Source organism: Lithobates pipiens, unplaced genomic scaffold (assembly GCF_037356315.1).
Source record: "Lithobates pipiens isolate NorthernLeopardFrog02 unplaced genomic scaffold, aLitPip1_a1.2 Scaffold_13, whole genome shotgun sequence".
NCBI classification, from domain to species: Eukaryota; Metazoa; Chordata; class Amphibia; order Anura; family Ranidae; genus Lithobates; species Lithobates pipiens.
Window position 1 is genome coordinate 112,307,939 of NW_027507718.1, and position 16,701 is coordinate 112,324,639.

At 42.5% G+C, this 16,701-nt stretch overlaps 1 protein-coding gene across 1 annotated transcript in view; it reads left to right on the forward strand.

The window, feature by feature from the left end:
* The first annotated feature begins 3,216 nt into the window (after nt 1–3,216).
* Nucleotides 3,217–16,701, forward strand: part of SLC49A3 (solute carrier family 49 member 3) — a 56,232-nt gene continuing 42,747 nt past the window's right edge. Inside the window, exons 1-2 of the mRNA XM_077475395.1 lie at nt 3,217–3,594; nt 16,540–16,698. Coding sequence (XP_077331521.1) covers nt 3,415–3,594; nt 16,540–16,698 — 339 coding nt within the window. The 5' untranslated portion in view covers nt 3,217–3,414. The remainder of the gene's footprint in view (nt 3,595–16,539; nt 16,699–16,701) is intronic.

Sequence of the window (16,701 nt, forward strand, 5' to 3'; positions counted from 1 at the left end):
GTGTGTGTTACTGCCAGTTTAGTGCAATATAGTTTTGTGTGCCTTACTGCCAGTTTAACGCCATATAGTTCTGTGAGTCACTGTACGTTTGGTGCATTATATTGCAGTATATTATAGTGCATCCGTGGATTGTATCTGTGTAGTGTGAGTACTCAAATTAAAGTGCACAAAACACCACTTTACATCGATTAAAGTGCATCTACGTACAGATTTCCACTTCTTTTTTACATTTGATTATAAGCACCACCCCCTCCCTCCCAATAATGTCTGGGAGGACAACAAAAAGAGGCAGACGTTCCCTTGGCACTGTAAGGGGGCCAGCAACAAATGTGTCCACAGGCAAAGGTGGACATGGTGGTCAGTACTCAGGCAGGGCATCATTTCCTCTGTTTAGTGAGTTTGCCCGTGCTATCCAGCCACAGCACGCAGAGCAGGTGAACTGGCTTACTAAACCTTCCTCATCCTCCTCCTCCTCTGTTAGGCCCCTTTCACACGTGCGGACAGTATGTCCGTATTTCATCCATCTGTTTGTGGATGAAATACGGACATACATGCATTCCTATGGGATAGTGGGTGTCTACGGATGAACATCCACAGACACCCGATATCGTCCGCCTCCGCTATTGTCTGATTCTGCAGACGGAGGAAAATCCTATTTTTCTATCTGTCTGCAGAGCGGATCGGATGAACACGGACAGACGGTCCGTGTTCGTCCGATCCCCCATAGAGGAGAATGGAGAGCTATCAGGGCGGTCCCTGCACAGTGTGCAGGGACCGCCCTGTTATCTGCCGGCTCAGTGGGGACAACAGAGCGATCCCCGTTGAGCAAGCGGATCATCACGGGGTGGATCATTACGGATCAAATTTTGGTCACATCTGACCACAACACTTTCTCCCAATCCTTCTCTGTGTCATTTAGATGTCCATTGGAAAACTTCAGACGGGCCTGTACATGTGCCTTTCTGAGGAGGGGGACCTTGTGGGTGCTGCAGGATTTCAATCCATGGCGAGATATTGTGTTACCAATGGTTTGTTTGGTGACTGTGGTCACAAATGCCTTGAGATCATTCACAAGCTCCTCCTGTGCAGTTTGGGGCTGGTCCCTTATGAAGAATTCCTTGTAGGTGCTGGCCCCGGCTCACCACTGTCAATAGTAATTGAAGAAAAAGAAGATTGGTCACACACCATGAAAGGAAGAACTTCTGTAGAATAGTTACTTCATTGTCAATTTGCCAAAGGATGTAGACAGGACCTAACAGGAACATTGATAGACCAGTTTCACAGGGATAACTTTTTTTTTTTCTTTTTCAGGACGTACCTCCTGACGGGGTATGTCCTGAGGGTGTCCTGCAGTGGAGGCTGGTGCACAAAAAAAATGTTGGGGGGTGCAAACTGAAAAATACTGAAACTCCCCTCATCAATTGCAGCCTCACTGTGCCCATCAAATGCAGCCATTGTGCCCATCGATTTCAGCCACTGTGCACATCAATTGCAGCCATGTGTGCCTATCACATGCAGCCACTTGTGCTCCCCAAACGAAGCCACTTGTGCTCAAACACAGCCACTTGTGCCCAGTATATGCAGCCACTTGTACCCATCATATGCAGCCACTTGTGCCACCGACCCCCCACTCGTGGGGCTCATGGCTCTGGCAACACCCCCAACCGCCCGGGCATGTGGCTCTGACAGACCCACTGGCAATTACCGCCAGGCAGCAGCTTCTCCAAGTGCACAGTCCCCTCAAACTGAAAAATACTGAAACTCCCCTCATCAATTGCAGCCTCACTGTGCCCATCAAATGCAGCCATTGTGCCCATCAATTGCAGCCATGTGTGCCCATCACATGCAGCCACTTATGCCCATCAAACAAAGCCACTTGCGCCCAAACGCAGCCACTTGTGCCCAGTATATGCAGCCACTTGTGCCCATCATATGCAGCCACTTGTGCCCACCGACCCCCCCCACTGGCAACCCCCCACTTGCAGCCATGTGTGCCCATCACATGCAGCCACTTGCCCAGTATATGCAGCCACTTTTGCCCATCATATGCAGCCATTTGTGCCCACCGACCCCCCCCCCCCCAACTCGTGGGGCTTGCGGCTCTGGCAACACCCCCAACCATCACAGGCACGCGGCTCTGACAGACCCGCTGGCACTTACTGCTAGGCAGCAGCTCCTCCAAGTGCATCAGAGCGGCGGCGACCTCTGCTACAGCATGTGTCTCCTCCGCTCCTCTTCCTAAGCACTAGACATCCAATAGGGTGGCCTGGAGCTTTGGCCAGTCAGGAAACAGGTCTGACGCACTGCCTCCTGATTGGCGGGGAGGAAGGTTAGTGTGAAAATTGCAAAAATGAATTCGCTATCATCACACAATTGCACTCTCTTCGCCCTGAGCCCACCCTATTTTGAAGCCTATTAGAGCCTCTGGCTCTAATCAGGTGCTTCAAAAAGTACCACCCCCTCCCACCCCTGCCCTAAGAATCCATGTGTCCAGCCTCCTGAAAGGGGCCAGGTGCATGGATGGGGTGGGGGGGGGGGGGTCGCACCTGAGCGTCCACAATGCACGGGCCGCCACTGGTGTCCTGTGTAGGTTCACCTTACAGATTTTTTTTGTACAATGGAATTTACCCTTTAAATTGACAGGACTAATCTGTATACCACATGAGCGCATACTGCAGACAGTCTGTGGGAGCCAGAATTATTGTTGGTTTGTGGGGGATCAAATACTTATTTTACTCACTGAACTGCAACTCAATTTATAACACTTCTATCATTTTTTTTTCTGGATTTTTGGTTGATATTCGGTCTCTATCATTTTAAATACACCTATGATAAAAAATAAAATAAAAGCCAAAAATGTATATTAAAAAAATCCCAAAGGTTTGGGGCTTTATGACTGTGCTGCTTTGTGATATTGTCAATTAACACATAACGGTGCGGTCATAAATCTCAAAACCATTGGGATTTTTTTTAAATATACATTTATAACCATGTTTGTTTTGCAAAAAAAAAAAAAAAAAGACAAAGTAGTTTTAGGCCTGTTGTGGTGAAGTTAAGGCTTTAGTTGTGCAGTGAGTTGTGTTGGAGTTGTGTCCTGTAATTCCATTAGATATGTTATGCTGTATGCACTGCTTTGTACTTTCGATTCTGCACAAGCAGAGATGTGGGCTGGCCTTGGTGTGTTGTCATGAGACTCCCTCTTCTATGTAGAGAATTCACAGCATTATTCAGCTTCCTCTTCTTCTTCCTCCTCCTCCTCTTCTTCCTCCTCCTCCTCCTCAGTGGCAGACACTCAGCACTCTGTGTGCCTCTGTCTCCTATCACTGACCATTCATTGTTCCAGGAAGTAAGCCTCATCCCGAGCACTACGAGGAGCTGAGGAGAGGACAACAAAACTTTATTATCCCACCAGACATGGCAGAGAGCACAGAGGAGCCAGGGCTGTGTGATAACACCATGGGGGCACACAATGGAGAGCTCGACCCACAGTCTGACAGGTACCAGGCACTCAGGAAACTCATCCACTATAAACTCTACAAGAGGCGCTGGTATTTCCTAGTTGTGGTGTGCCTGCTTAATGCTTCCAATGCCATGGTATGTATGGCTGGGTGAGGGGGAACAGGTTGGAGCACACTCTCAGCTACCTGTGTGGGAGCTATACAGGGAACAACATGGGAAGGAACAGCTTCTGAGAAGTTTGATTTATTTATTAATAATAATAATATACTTTGTTTATCATTCATTTTAATTAAAAAATAATTTTTTTTTTAATCCAAAAGCATTTTGGAGTAAAAAATTTGAGCAAAAATTCTCCAATTCTTTTATTAAAATTTTGATGAAAATCAAAAAGATCCAATTTAAAATCAAAAAGATTTGAATTAAATAAATAAAAAAAAACTATTTAAATCTAAAAGATCAGATTTAAATAAAAAAAAAAATACGATTTAAAATCAAAAAGATCCAATTTAAAATCAAAAGGATGCGATTTAAAATAAAAAAAATATGATTTAAATCCAAAAGATGAGCTTTAAATAAAAATATGATTTAAAATAAAAAAAATATGATTTAAAATCAAAAAGATCCAATTTAAAATAAAAAAGATCCAGTTTAAATTAAAAAAATATAAGATATAAATAAAAAAAAAATCTGATTTAGTAAAAAATATTTATTATTAAAATAATGAATACCATTACAATAAATAAAAATATGTACATAATGTAAATATTTTAGAATTATTATATTTAGAGAAATACAGCCACTATCGTAAGACCTTAATTCTTTTCCAACATCACTATGATATGGAATGCAAACATAGAATTACACACCCCCCCCCAGAACGTTGGGACTTTAACGGCAAGTATACATTTTACAGACGATACAATATAAAAAAAGAATGAAATTTATTGATGCATAAAGATAAAAATAGGTTGTGCATACATTACCATAAGTAACTATAACAGAACAGCATACAAATGTGGCTCAGAAGGCTGGGCTTACAATGATGCAAAATTCTCTTCCCTTTATTTACATTTATTAAAATAAATTGAATTCTAATACAACACTATTTCATGTTTAAATACAATAAAATAATAATATAATTTTATTTATTGTAATATTAATGATTTTAATAAATAATATTTAATCATTTAGAATTATTATGTTTAAATTTAATAACATAATAAATATAATAATTATTATTACAACAACACTATTTAAAGAGGAACTGCAGTCTGCTCAAATAATTTGTAATAAAAACATCTTTGCCATTCTGAAGCTTCCCTCCAACCACTTTGCATATTATTTTATATATACTGTGATTCTGTACTTACCAAATATGCTGCAGAAATCTCCCTCCACTAAGTCTGGCTGCAGCCATTTTAACTGTGGGCAGCTGAAGCTGCTGCCTGTTCACTTCCTGGATTTTCACAGACACACAGAGGCACACCTCCAGCTCTGCAGTCCTGCAGCTCTCATTGGCCCTCTTATGACTCAACCCTTCTCCCTTTCTGGTAAACTCTCAGGAGAGTGAGAGAGGGAGCTGTGCATGATGTCATAAGCCTAGGCTAATGACCAGACCAGACAGGAAACAGGAAGTGGCCTGTATAAGGTATTTACTGGCAGAAAAAAAAATGTTTTACTATCCAAAGTTAAAACAAAAAGGGCAGAAAATTTAATAGATGCAAAGTTGAAAAAATTACTGAGAAACCCTGCACTAGAGTGTTAGAAAAAAATAATGTATAAATGTTTGGGGATTCTAAGAAATTTTCTAGCAAAAACAAAACTGTTTTTAACTTGTAAACAACAAATCTCAGAAAGAGGCTCGGTCCTTAAGTGGTTAAAAATTATGATTTAAATCAAGCCTTTCTACAAGTGATTTAAATTGCGATTTAAATCGACTTGAATTAAATCAAATCCACCCTGATTCAAATCCATAGTAGTAATAATTATTATTACAATACCAGTGTTTAAAGTGTAAGTCCCAGGCAAAAAACTAACTCTAAACCTGCTCTCTGCCACATTCTAAACCTAATATATCTAACCCTGTAAAGCAAAAAATCACTGTACTTGCCTATTCCGCAGCCAACCTGGTACGGTCTCCAGAGGTGGACGCTGTCTGCAGGAGAGAACCAACAATGGCTGTGAAGTGACATCACCCATGGAGCTACTATGGGGCTTTTGTTGTTGGCTGCCTCTCCTGAACCTGCCTACACAGTGAAGGTGCCACCAATGCTGGGACCGCACTGGATCAGCAGCAGAACAGGTATGTACAGCGATCTTTGCTTTACAGGGTTAGATAGATAAGGTTTAGAATGTGGCAGAGAGCAGGTTTAGCGTTAAGTTTTGCTTGATCTTCCACTTTAATATTCAAATAATAATTGTGCCATTGTTAGAAGTATTTTTTTATTATGATTATTATTTTAAGAACTGTCAATATAGTGTTTTAATAAATTCTTTTTTTATTATTTATATTCATATTTTTTTTACATTTTTTTTAACTTTTATTTTCATATGTTTTTTGCTGTTCTTTTAATATTATTATGCTATATTATTTATTTTCTGTTTATTTTTGTTTTTCTATATGGCCACTAGTTGTCAAAATGCCATAGCTGGGTTAACCACTTCAGCCCCGGAAGAATTTACCCTCTTCCTCACCAGAGCACTTTTTGCGATTCGGCACTGTGCCGCTTTAACGGACAATTGCGCGGTCGTGCGATGTGGCTCCCAAATAAAATTGATGTCCTTTTTTTCCCCACAAATAGAGCTTTCTTTTGGTGGTATTTGATCACCCCTGTGGTTTTTATTTTTTGCGCTATAAACCAGAATAATTTGGAAAAAAATGCATTCTTTTTCACATTTTGCTATAATAAATACCCCCAAAAATATATAAAAAAAACATTTTTTTCCTGAGTTTAGGCTGATACGTATTCTTCTACATATTCTTGGTAAAAAAAAAAATTGCGAAAAGTGTTTATTGATTTACAAAAGCGTTTACAATATAGTTTTATGGCATTTTTATTAATAATAATAATTAATCCACGGGACCCGCGACCCGACTCACGGAACTTGCCGCACGCGCCCGCAGGCCGCCCCTTAGAGGGCAACGTACAGGTACGAGCCCTTCTGCCGACGTATATCGGCACAAGGTGGTCAGCAAGCGGTTCACACAAGGAAAGGTGCATATGATCAGCACTGTCCAGGGCCGCTGATAGGGCAGTACAACCAGCCCCATTGTACGGGGCCCGCCCCCATCAGCTACACAGTGGGGCCCAGGCATCTTACAGTTTGTTACTGCATTTAAAAAAAGAAAAGTTTCCTAAATTCCTCTCCCGCTCCTACTTGCTTACAGAGGGGGGGGTTATATAATTTTCCAGGAGGGGAGTGCAGGTGCAGCAGAGGAACTATTTCTTTATTTTCGGGCACATGTACATCATGCCGCCCCACTATTCTATTAGTAGCGGCTGGCGGAGTGATACAGTGATTCTCCGTTCGTCTCTTGGCTGCATTCCTCATGAGATATATAGAAGTTGACCGGCTGACAGAGGAGAGCAGGAGGACAGCATGGCTGCACTAGACACAGTGAGTGGGGAATAGAGGAAAGAATACTCACTGTGTCCTATCATGTATCTCACAGCACAGCAGGTTATCAGCATTACAATTATCACAGGTAGCAAAATAAGCAGGTGCTCTATCATGGCTCTAGGTCACATTGCTTTTGGGAGCTCACTGTATTATGGCTGTGCTTTGTTACAGTCTGTTACATACAGTACAGCCATAAGTTAACACAGTGAGCACCCAAAAGCAATGTGACCTAGAGCCATGACAGAGCCATGATAGAGCCATGACAGAGCACCTGCTTATTGTGCTACCTGTGATAATTGTAATGCTGATTATCATAAGAAACAACGAGATGCTACTTGAGGGTCGGTTCACACTGAGGCAGCGAGACTTCTGAATAGAAGTCAATGCAAGTCGCCCCCAAAGTCGTTCAGGAACCTTTTTCTAAGTCGGAAACTTAGCGACTTGTGTCACTCCGATTAGAACGGTTCCATTCTACAGAACGGGATGCTACTTGTCAGGCTCGTCCTAGTGTGAACCGTGTGAACCGACCCTTACACTTCATTTGGGGGAGCAGTAAACATGCAGCAGAGCTACATTTTTATGGCTCCCCAAACTTTAACTGCTTCCCATCCAGCAATGTACCAGTAAATCGCTGGGATAGACGGATGATATCTTGGTCATCACTACAGCAATGATCAAGATATAATTTTTTTAGTCCCAGCAATTCTGCACAAAGTAAAGTAATCCTAATGGCTAAGAAGCCACTGGATTACTTTTACAGGCAGTGGAAGGGGGTCCCATCACCACCTTTACTGCTTTTAAGATGTGACCAGTAGCATCCCGTTTCGGGGACACAGTGAGAGGGATGGATATTGTTCTTCCCACTGTGTGACGCCAGAAACGGGAAGTGACAAGGATGTTGTCACTGCCGGTTATGTAAAGAAGCCATCACTGGCTTGAACAAGCATCCTAATCAAACTGATCTTAGTTTGATCAGATGCTTTGGAGGGCAGAGGACAGATATGGGGTCTAAAAGACCTCATATCTCTCCATAAAGAGGACCTGTCATGGCCCATGCTATCACAAGTAATGTAAAGATGCAGTGTAAGATTTTTTTTTATTTGTACTAAAATACAATTTTAAATAATTTTAAACTGCCCCCCCCCCCCCCCCTTCATGCTTATTAATTGCAAAAGCATGCATTGGCTCCACACGCACATGTAAATGGCAACAAACCTGCATTTTGTTTCAAGCCGGGATCAGGGGTGGGGTCGAGGGTGGTTGAAGGGGGCCCCATCAGGTAGGCTGTACAGGGCCCCATGATTTCTAACAGCTGCCCTGGCACTGTCCAGACAGAGGGTCAGGGGGCCTGCAGCCTCATAGGACAGTCAGATGAAAATAAAAACTCCTACAAGCTTTAACCAGACACTGATAGAAGTTATACGACTGCTATATAGTGCTTATGAAAAAAGGTATTTAGCAGTTAAATAACAAAAAATGAAACCATAAATAAATAGAGATGCACGTATTTGACCATAGTGAGGAGAAAAATTTTGAAGCAGCAGGTAGGAAATTTTTTTTCTTGAACAAATAAAATTCTAACTGAATTTGTTTTTTGTTTGGGAAATAGTGCTCAGATTGTAATGAAACTTGTTTAACCACTTCAATACGGGGCACTTTCACCCCCTTCCTGCCGATTACAATTTTCAGCTGTCAGCACTGTCGCATTTTGAATGAGAATTGCGTGGTCATGCAAAACTGTACCCAGAGCTTTCTTTTGGTGGTATTTAATCACCACTGGGTTTTTTAATTTTTTGCTAAACAAACGAAAAAAGACCTAACATATTGAAGAAAAAAAAGTTTTTCTTAGTTTCTGTTATAAAATTTAGCAAATAAGTAATTTTTATCCTTCACTAATGTGAGCTGATGAGGCCGAACTGAGTGACACTGATAGGGCTGCATTGATGATCAGTGCCCTGATTATCTGTGTAAAGGTCCCATGTCACACTTGCCGGTTACCGGCTCTCCTCTCCTCACACTGTAAACACATGTGATCAGCTTTGAGTGAACACAGCTGATCACATGGTAGAGGGCCTCTGTCATTGGCCCTTTACCACGATCACAAGAGATCTTAAAATTTTGTTCAGATCTGCGGGAGTATGTAAACCCAACATTTCATATTCCTGATACATGCCTGCTGTATCATGTACTTGTATGAAAAAGTATCCTGTTCTCTCTGTATTGCTTTCTTTGTGTCCCTGCCAGTCCCTCTGTTTGCCTATCAAAAATGACCACACTAAGCATGAGAGCACAGCGTGGTCAGTTTTCCAGCGGAGCTGGGAACTCAGCCTGCTCTCCAATGATCAGTCTTGTCCTGATGCACCCCCCTGCACGGCCTTTCACTGGAAAGATCATCATTCTGCGGTTTCTCCTCCCCCAGTTTTCTGAGCTTCTTATGGAGCTGAGATCAGAGGATATGTGATCACTTATAAAAAAGGGAAAGCAGGTATTTATAATGTTTTATTCCATAAGGTGTAAAGACACACCAGAGGAAAGTGTGGATATCAATGGTTTAACTCTTTAAATGCAAAGGCTTGATTTGACCTATCATATACAACCTTGGCCAAAATTGGGAATGAAATGAATATTAATTTTCACAAAGTCTTCTGCCTCATTTTTTATGGCAATTTACATATGAATTACATAAGAAGCCACTTCTCTCCAGCAAAAACATCAGGGACAGACTGATATTCTGCAGGTACAGGTACAGGGATTGGACTGCTGAGGACTGAGGGTAAAGTAATTTTCTTTGAATCCCATTTCCGATTGTTTGGGGTATCCGGGAAAAAAAAGAACTTGCCTGGAGAAGAAAAGGTGAGTGCTACCATCAGTCCTGTGTCATGCCAGCTGTAAAGCATGCTTTTGACCATTCACATTTGGGGTTGCTTCTCAGCCAAGGGAGTGGGCTCACTCACAATTTTGCCTGAGAACACATCCATGAATAAAGAATGGTACAAAAACATCCTCCGAGAACAGTTTAGTGACAACAATGCCTTTTCCAGCATGATGGAAAACTTTGCCATAAGGCAAAAGTGATAAAGTGGCTTGAGGAACAAAACATAGAAATTTTGGGTTCATGCCCAGGAAGCTTCCCAGACCTTAATCCCATAGAGAACTTGTGGTCAATCCTCAAGAGGCGGGTTAACCAAAATAAACCTCAAATGCTGACAAACTCCAAGCATTGATTATGCAAGAATGGGCTGCCATCAGGATGTGGTGCAGAAGTTGATTGCCGGGGCGAATTACAGAGGTCTTGAAAAAGAAGGGTCAACACTGCAAATATTGAAAGTTTGCATAAACTCAATGTAATTGTCAATAAAAGCCTTTAACTCTTATGAAATGCTTGTAATTATATTCAGTATACCATAGTACCATATGATAACAAGATCTGAAAACACAGAAGCAGCAGACTTTGTGAACATTTATAAAAACTTTTAGCAATGGCTGTACATGGGTCAACACCAGAGGTGAGAGTATCTTGAGCAGAGTGTGGTGAAGCACAGGAGTGGAAATTGATTGGATCACAGCACTATTTTGGATCAGAAGTTTTGAATGGTTTCAATATTAGATGGTCTTGGATTTTTCACTTGAAGCATAATTACACATCGTTTATAGGTGGTAATTTGTATTTGGGATTATTAGGTACATTTTTCTTATTTAAAGTCTAACAGCGCTACACTATTTTTAAGATATGTTGTCAAAAGAAAACTGATGAAATAGGATTCCCATAATTATTTATTTCAATTTTCTTAGCATTATAAGAAGCATATTTACATGAAGCATGGCAAAAAACAGAACAGCAGCAGAAAAGTCTCTTTTTTTATGACTTTGTAATTATATTTACATGCATACAGTGCAGTTCTGCCCCTGTCAAAACACAACAGCTCAGCGGGGGAGAAAAAAACTGACAGCTTCGGTCACAGCTGCTGTACTAATGAGCCAATGTTAGTACAGTGAGGCCGCGTACACACGCGCGGACTGTTTGCCCAACCTTGTTCGTCAAACAGTTTCGGCAAACAGTCCGCTCAAAATTTGCATGAGCGGACTTGCCCACACACGAGCGGACTGTTTCAGCGAACTGTTTGCCAAACAGTTCGCTCAACTTTTGAAATGAACGGACTCGCCCACGTAAGGAGGAGGCAAATCCGCCCATTTCGAGCGCGTGTACAGGTAGGCGGGGCCCGCGAAGGAGACGTCGCGGGCTCTGCCGCCTGGAATGGGCTTAAAGGGGAACCCCAACGCCGAGCTCTCCGGCCGGAATGCCAGAGCCGCGCTGTGCGGTCACTTATATAGTGACAATGGGGCGGTGTCACATGGTATATGTCACATGGGTTGGTCACATGGGTTGATGTCACATGGGGACTATGACATCGTAAGGGGGCGGGGTCACCATATGACCAACCCATGTGACATATACCATGTGACACCGCCCCATTGTCACTATATAAGTGACCGCACAGCGCGGCTCTGACATTCCGGCCGGAGAGCTCGTCGAGTCAACATCTACAGGAGAAGAAGAAGAAGAACAAGAAGAAGAACAAGAACGGAAGGCGGCGGCGGCGGCGACGGCGGCGGCGACTACAGCGGCGACAGAAGACCGGGCCACCGCCTGTAAAAGAGCTACAAGAAGGCGCGGTGGCCCGGCAGAAGAACCGAAGGCGGCGACAGAAGAACGGAAGGCAGCGGCGACAGAAGACCGGGCCACCGCCTGTAAAAGAGCTAGAAGAAGGCGCGGTGGCCCGGCAGAAGAACCGAAGAGGGGGACAAGACCCCCGAAGTCGGGAGAAGAGGCCGGCGGCGGGGAGGAAGAAAGCCGGACTCCTCCGCTAGTAAAAGAGCTACACACAGATAGCGGAGGAGTCCGGCGAGAAGACCCCCGAAGACGGAAGACCCCCGGAGCTGTGCAATAAAATATTTTTTCCCTGTGTTGTGTTTTTTTTTGTACTTTATTTCACAGGTGAATGGGTAGGGGTACATTGTACCCCATACTCATTCACATAGGGTGGGGGGCCGGTATCCGGGGGCCCCCTTCTTAAAGGGGGCTCCCGGATTCCGATAAGCCCCCCGCCCGCAGACCCCGACAACCAACGGCCAGGGTTGTCGGGAAGAGGCCCTTGTCCTCATCAACATGGGGACAAGGTGCTTTGGGGTGGGGGGGCCGCGCGGCCCCCCCTTCCCCAAGGCACCCCCCCATGTTGAGGGCACGCGGCCTGGTACGGCTCAGGAGGGGGGGCGCGCTCGCTCGCCCCCCTTTCCTGGCCGGCCGGGTAGCGTGCTCGGACAAGGGTCTGGTGTGGACTTTGGGGGAACCCCCACGCCGATTTTTTTCGGCGTTGGGGTTCCCCTTTAAGCCCATTCCAGGCGGCGGAGCCCGCGACGTCTCCTTCGCGGGCCCCGCCTACCTGTACACGCGCTCGAAATGGGCGGACTTTCCGAGCGGGAACAGTCCGCTCATTTCGAAAATACAGCGGACAGGCCCACACACGGGCGGACTGTTCGCTCAAACACAGTTTCAGCGGACAGTTTTTCGGAATTTCCGAAAGACTTTGTCCGTCCAACTGTCCGCTGAAACTGTCCGCTGAAACCCCACACACGAGCGGACTGTCCGCCCAAACACTGTTCAGCGGACAAGGTTGGGCGAACAGTCCGCCCGTGTGTACGCGGCCTGACTCTGACCGGAGCTGTCATTTTTTTTTTTTCGTTCAACCCTCTGTGTACCAGGCTTAAGACAGGAAATGTGTTACTGGTCGGATCACCAGGTAAAAATGAAGGGAAAAAAAGCCTCCAAAAAATGAAGCCTAGTACAATTCAGTATATTTAAGGATTGGTAAGCTAATATATTTAGTTTTTTGCGTTTAGATACACTCCGTACAAGTTTACCTGGAAAAATTGATGCCGTTTTAAAGGCTAAGGCAATATCGATTTAACCACTTGCCAACCGTATCACTTATATGTAAGGCGGCTCTTCTGCAACCAGATACTGTACTAGGTACGTGATCTAGCACTTTTGGGTGGAGTGCGCGCACCACCAGCAAACCGGCTGTCCTGCGATTGTAAACAGAAAATGCCGATCAGTGGGTGCCGGCCAATGGATGACCGCCGGCAGAGTGCACATCTTTAGCACTTATCACTGTATTAGTGTCACTGGTTCCCAAAAAGTATCAGTTAGTGTCAGATTGGCCGCCGTAATATTGCAGTCCCGCTATAAGTCTCTAATCGCTGCCATCACTAGTAATAAGTAAATAAAAATTCCACTATATATACACACACCATAGTTTGTAGATGCTATATCTTTTGCACAAACCAATCAATATACACTTTTTTTTGTTTTTACCAAAAAACAGAATGTAGCAGAATACATATTGGTGTAAATGTATGAAGAAATTAGATAAAAAATTTTTTTTGTTATTTGATATGTTTTATAGTAGAAAGTAAAAAAAATATATATTTTTATTTTTTTTGGTTTTTTTAACCACTTCCCGACCAGCGCACGACGATGTACGTCGACAGAATGGCACAGGCAGGCATATTGGCGTACAGGTACGTCCAATATTCAATGCCGCCCTGCCATCGGGAGGGAGCCGCCGGCAGCGCGCTCCCGCGCTGGTCGGGACCCGCGGACTCGATCGCCGCGGGCATCCCCACGATCGTCTCACGGAGCGGCCGAATGGAGGAAATGCTGTGTAAACAACATTTCTCCATTCTGCCTAGCAACTAGTGACGCTGATCTCTGCTCCATGTGATTGGAGCAGAGATCAGTGTGAACTAAATGAAAGCCCAACCCCCCCACAGTTAGTAACACACCCCTAGGAACACTTAACCCCTACACTGCCACCCACTGGTTAACCCTTTCACTGCCAGTGTCATTTACACAGGAATCACTGCATTTATATAGCAGTGATTACTGTATAAATGACAATGGTCCCAAAAATGTGTCAAAAATGTCCGATGGGTCCCCCACAATGTCGCAGTCACAATAAAAATCGCTGATCGCCGCCATTACTAGTAAAAAAAAAAACGAATAAAAAATTATTAATAAAAATGCTATAAAACTATCCCTATTTTGTAAACGCTATAACTTTTGCGCAAACCAATCAATAATCGCTTATTGCGATTTATTTATTTTTTTTTTTTACCAAAAATATGTAGAAGAATACGTATCGGCCTAAACTGAGGGAAAATTTTTTTTTATATATATTTTTGGGGGATATTTATTATAACAAAAAGTAAAAAATAATGCGTTTTTTTCAAAATTGTCGCTCTATTTTTGGTTCTAGCGCAAAAAATAAAAACCGCAGGGGTGATCAAATACCACCAAAAGAAAGCTCTATTTGTGGGAAAAAAAGGACATCAATTTTGTTTGGGAGCCACGTCGCACGACCGCGCAATTGTAAGTTAAAGCGACGCAATGCCGAATCGCAAAAAGGGGTCTGGTCTTTGACCAGCAAATTGGTCCGGTCTGCAAGTGGTTAAATTTTCTTTTTTTTTGTTTATAGCTCAAAAAAATAAATAAAACACAGTGGTGATCAAATACCACCAAAAGAAAGCTCTATTTGCGGGGAAAAGGGGACATAAATGTAATTTATGTACAGTGTTTCATGACCGCACAATTGTCAGTTAAAATAACAACGTGCTGTTTCACAAAAAATGGCCTGGTCATTAAAGGGGTAAATCTTCCGGAGTTCAAGTGGTTCATTTAGTTTTTTGTGTTTAGGCACTTTTGTAGATTGGTAATTGATAAATAAAGACTGTATATGCCACTGTGCTTTAAAGGATCCTCACTTTACAGTTTTTCCATTATTGTCTAAACCGTTTGTACAGTACTGAAGATCATATGGATAACATATATAAGATGACTCTGAATTCTGAATTAAATTCTATTTTACTTTGAATTAGTAGTAATTCTACTTTTGTTTTGTTTCCTCTTTAAATTTCTGGGTATATAGGATGCATGCTATCTTTTGAGTTCCTCATTTTTAATGCTTAATAAGCAGAATTTGTTTCACAATATGTTTTTTTTTTCTAATTCTACTAAGAAAATAGACTGACTCCAACTTAATTTCGGTATATTTATGATACAGGAATTATTGTATGTATGAGAACACTGGATGATATGGTTTGTAAAGACATACATTTCCAGTTGTAGACATCTTTCACATTTTGGCTAGAATGTCCAACAGAATACAACTTAAAGGATTACTAAAGTTACATTCACTTTTTGTAGCGGAATTTGCAAATAATTTACAATATATACTGTACATGGAGACAGCACAGATTATTGTGGTTACATTCATTACATTAAGTATTAGGCCCCATTCACATTCGGCGATTTGGAACTGTGGACAGAATTGCTGCAGTTCTGCCTGAGATTCCAAATGCACAACACATGTTTGGGTACCATTCGCCCTGACTGGCACCCCAAATTTAGTGTGATTTTGCAGTGATTTTAATTCGCTTGTAGGAACCTGCAGTCCTGCTATGCGATATGTAAACAGGGCCTTAATGGAGAACACTAATCACTGCTGTATCAGTGTTTGTTGAATAGTTTTTCTTAATTTTAAAATGTGTCCATGCTTCTATTTGTAGCTGCTGTTTTATATATTTATTTATTTGTATTTCTAGAGATACATTGGCTTCCTGCTGATTGCAAAGCAACATCTCTCATGGTTCCTTACAGTGCCCCCAGTCACTGTACTGCTGTGGTGTATGAGCCAAAGTTAAAGAACAAATCCCCATGCACCCTTTATATGTTCATGTTCCAGGGAGGGAGCTGGCCACTGGATGGTTTAAATTTTAGCGATGCAGACTTCCCACCAGTTTAATTACACTTCATCAGGCCAGCTTTTGGAATAGTAATCAAGCAACTGGTCAGCACAGTTAAAGCCTGCACCATCCAGAGGCCAGCAGAGAGGAACATTCTTGTCTAAAGGGATGTGCTTTTTCACTCGTGTTCACACTACACTTATAGGCTGTGCTCTCAGTGCATCTGAATGGGTGACTACAAAGGGAGATTTTGAGAGAGCAATGAGTGAATTATAGACACAGACATTCAATGACCCCTTGGGGTCATTCAACCAAGAAGAATATTCAATAAAATTTGAAGAGGGCCTTGTTACCTATCTGAAAAAGGTAAGTATATAAAAAAAAGCAGAGGGGCTGCCTCCAAGGGCAATAGCTGTAAGGATTAATAGGGTGACATAAAGTACGGTCTGTAGTAGGGTCATCATACATAAACATGCTAATTTCTTTTTTACGTTTCAGTAAACTATTTGTATACTTGTTAAACATTGTTATAAGACCATTCAAAAATGATGTTCTCTATTTCTTTTACTACTTGCAGGGAAACCTTTAATGCATAGGTGGATCTAAGACTTTCTATGAATTGTACTATTAACTCTCTATAATTGTTTCACTTTTCAGATTTGGATCACTTTTGCCCCAGTGGCCGATTTAACTGCAAGTTACTTTAACTGCTCCGTGGACACAGTTAACTACCTTTCCCTTGTCTACCTCATTGTATCAATACCTATTGGTTTTGTTGCTTCATGGCTCCTGGACACTCTGGGGTTAAAATATGCTGTA